This window comes from Guyanagaster necrorhizus (genome assembly GCF_019112545.1).
Source record: "Guyanagaster necrorhizus MCA 3950 unplaced genomic scaffold BT62scaffold_8, whole genome shotgun sequence".
Taxonomy (NCBI): domain Eukaryota; kingdom Fungi; phylum Basidiomycota; class Agaricomycetes; order Agaricales; family Physalacriaceae; genus Guyanagaster; species Guyanagaster necrorhizus.
Genome location: NW_025064887.1, coordinates 32,995 through 36,875, shown reverse-complemented (window position 1 = coordinate 36,875; position 3,881 = coordinate 32,995). Strand labels below are relative to the sequence as shown.

General features: G+C 37.7%; 1 protein-coding gene across 1 annotated transcript; it reads right to left on the bottom strand.

The window, feature by feature from the left end:
- Positions 1-3,234: 3,234 nt before the first annotated feature.
- On the bottom strand, positions 3,235-3,612 carry BT62DRAFT_890939 (uncharacterized protein; the record flags this gene model as incomplete). The annotated part of the gene is made up of 1 exon (XM_043183046.1): positions 3,235-3,612. A coding segment is annotated over one exon (378 nt), but the record flags the coding sequence as incomplete, so codon positions are not given.
- Between the last annotated feature and the right edge of the window lie 269 nt (positions 3,613-3,881).

Genomic DNA, 3,881 nt, shown 5'->3' with positions numbered 1-3,881 from the left:
CTCCTTTGGTCTCGGCATTGTGCTGCCACTCCCTTTCTCCTTTCATTCATTTGGTGTATTTCCGGAATTCCTCAAAGAAGTCCTGATTGAAGAAGAGAGTGGTGAGCTTCTTGTGCAAGAACCCTCAAAGGGCTCTATTGCTGATCTAGGGTGTTGGCCTAGATGGTAATCTTGCTTTGATGGTCCAATCGAAGGACTCATCATCTGCCAGGGAGCTGCTGCTTTCTGACTCGCTGGATAGGGGTCTGTCTGGACTGCTTTCTCCTTCATTGGTGGCATCATCCCACCGGTCGACCTCATAGAGGTCGTCCTTGGGATCTTCATTCCACTCAGTGCCTGAGGCCCATTTTCACCCCCTGGCTGACAGGAGTTCCTGACTGCCTGTGCTGCTTTCTTCGGTGACTGTTGATCGAGGATTGGTACTTTGATTCTGATCATCTCTGGGTTCATCCCAATGATCTGGGGCATAGGGATCGTCTTCAAGATTTTCATCTCATTCTGTGTCTGAGGGCCATCTTCGATGCTCTCAGGCTTTTGGGGCTGAGCCCCATTCTGTGGGTCAGCCAATTCCAGCTAATTGTCGATGCTCCTCATTGAGCTCGCTCCCCCACTGCTGGCCATGCTCAACCTCCTCTTCTTCCACCAATGTGTCAGTGGAGTCAGAGTCAGGGGTCAGGATCCATAAGGAACTGAAGAGGGGTTTCTCCTCCTTTTTGCAAGAACCTGATTGGCCCATACCTTCAGACCCTTGTCCGAGTCTGTGTTTGATGATTCAGACCTCGGTAGAGAGGCCATTGATGAGTTGTTGGATGACATCATCCTTCTCTTGATAATCCCTGATTATCCTGGTTGTTAGAGTTTCTAGAAGAACAGTCAGCAATTCAATTGAGGAAGGGGAGACTTTGGAGTTGATAGAGCTGTTGATAGAAGATATATAATGTCTTGTTTGGTTGATTGAGAAGAGGTCAGTAAGAAGCATTCAGTTCTTTTAGCCTTCAGGCTCAAAGAAGGGAAGCTAGAAGCTTTGAGCTAATTGTTAAGCCTAAACTTCATGTGACTATCAACACATGATAAACAGTTCAGAATCTCGCACTTCAGGTTAGACTGACTGAGTTCACTGATGTGTTAACAGAGGTATGTGGTCAAGGTGTTTGCAAGTCACTCGAGATAGGATGGTAGAGAATAAACTTTAGCTCGAAGCTGGGGTATTACAGCGAGAGCTATGCTACTTAAATACTGTTCTGTTATCGTGCTATAAATAAATGTTCACAAAAGATATTGTCTGTCATAGAGCTGTTACCCCTGCTGTTGCCAGGCTCTCCACAAAAGCTGTTGTCATGCTGTTGTGCTGTGGTCATTGCACTGCAAGTTGAAGATAAAAGAAGTATTGTCTCTCCCTTCACAGCACACAGCAATGTGATAGGAGAGTGACTGATTGGGTTGCTAAGCTAAGCATTCCCACAGTCCTAAGCACTGGCTTAAGTGCCCTGACTAAGCAAAGATAGAGGTCATTTCTGAGAAAAAAGAAAAGAAAATAGGAAAAATCATAACAAAGATATCCTGCAGCTTGCTGCTGAACTTAGTTATTGTATTCTGCATAATAGTGCCTTAGATAAAATGACAATCAAACTTAAATAAGGACAAATTATTATCACAATAGAAAGATATTAGCTTCTGTTTAGTCTCTACAGCAAAATAGGTGGATATAATTCAATTGTATTTATCTTTATGCATATTGAAACTAGTTATAATAGACACCTTTTAAAAGTCTTTGTCTGTAATGTGGAGACAACTGTTTCTTCTAAATACTCTACTATTCAAAAATGCTATGTTAGTTGGCATATATACTTTGTATTATATGTTAGATAATACTATATATAGATATATATTATCTAGAGTCTGTAATAGCTGTCTCATATTTTGATATAATATTACTACAATGTTTATTTGATGCTATATAGCTTTTTATATTGTAAACTCTTATGATCTCTTGCTAGTTGCAAAAGCAGATCATAAATAAAGAATAGAAATTGTGATTAGAGGCAAAAATCATGACATTACCTTTTCTTCAAGGCAATTGTCTCTAATTGCTCAGAGAAGTCTGAAGAATAAGACACAAACCTCATTATAGCTGTTACAGCTTTCTGACTTTGAATAGTTGTTGCTTGGGTTTGAGAGGAAGTTTCTAGATTTTAACAAAATCTGTTTTGTTAAACATTAGTTATTCTAGTCTGATGAAGTGTTAAATCTAACTGATACATGATCTGGACACATGATAAACTAGCACTGTATCATGTTTGTATAATCACACTAGAGTCCACTTAATGTGTTATACCAGGCAAAGTGCTTTAAGGCCAGAGACAAGCTAAACTTGAAAGAAGATAATACAAGATAAACTTATAACTTGAAGTTGGGCTACTATAGCAAGAGCTATCCTATTTATATATTGTTTCTGCTGGCAATAAATATAACTACTACCTATTGTGTTATTCTGTATTATGATATTGAAGCTGCCTAATTATCAAGGATGAGACAATGAGAAATTGTCTGTGAGCAAGGTGATCAAGTACAATAACATTTCATCTATTGTGATTACTTAACCTTTTTACATCCTTCAAGAAAGCACTCAAGATAGAATAGACACTCTAATAAGATAAGAAAGAAAAACAGATATAGATAAAATTATAATATCATTCTTCTCTCCTTAAGACTATTATCCTGATGGATCAATTGATGAAAATTTCATAGTCATAAATGGCATTATCTGCATTGAGATCCTGTTCATGAATCTATTGGTTGGATTCAGATCCATATTCTTTCCATTTGACAAAGTAATAAATGACAGTGCAACTGCCATCACTACAGGCATAAACTTTGTGGAGCTTGTGATTCAAAATTTGTTTAATCTCATAGTGTTCTTCATCTTTGATTAGAATAGATTCCAGAGAGGAAAGAAGCTTTCTGGTTAGGAAAGGTTGGTGTAACATAGGAGGTAAGAAGCATTTTGTTGAATACTGAATGAACCCATCAGATGTCAGAAAGTTTCAGATAGTATGCAAAGATGCTGACTTTTATAAGTACAGTCAACTCTCTAATAATCTATAGTGGTTAATGAACCCTCAGAGTTATAGGTTATAGGAGACTATGAGGTTAGAGAAAGATCATTGTAGATCAATTTTGAGGCTCTCATAAAGGTTTATATTTTGTTAATAGGCTTATAATATAATATACTTATTATTTAAAAGTGAAGTAGCTCATAATCTGGCTGTCTTGAAGTGAATTGGCCTCATCAAGCCTTGTTTTTTGTCTGAACAAAGTCAAAATGCTTTTTAAATTCTGAGCAAATGGATTATTCATAGTCTCAATATACTTTTGAAGAGTCCTGACAGCTTGAAGAGCCTTATAGTGCCTAGAACAAGGTTCTAACATTGAATCATCACTATCATCAACATCACCTCTGAGTCCATTCTTGTCTATGCCTTCTTCTGCATTCTGTGATGCCATCACTGCTTTGAAGATATCTTTGTCTGTTGTCTCTTTCACATTTATGTTCTCTATCTCTGGATTCAACAAGAATTTGATATCAATATAGTTATAGTATTGCAATACACCTGTGCCTTAGATATCATCAAGAGATTCCTTCAGCTGCTTCTCCATGTCTGCAATAGAATTCTGAACAAGAAAAGTGATAGGAATTGATGCTGATACAACAGAAGCAAAAGAAATATCAAATAAGATCCTAGCTTTCTGCCAACAGTGCTTTATTGTGAAAGCATCCACTGATTTCCATGCAGTATCAGCAAGCTGCATGGCTTTGAGTTGATTGATATTGTAGATTCTAGCAGGAGAGATATCACTATCATAGTGATCAATAGTCCATC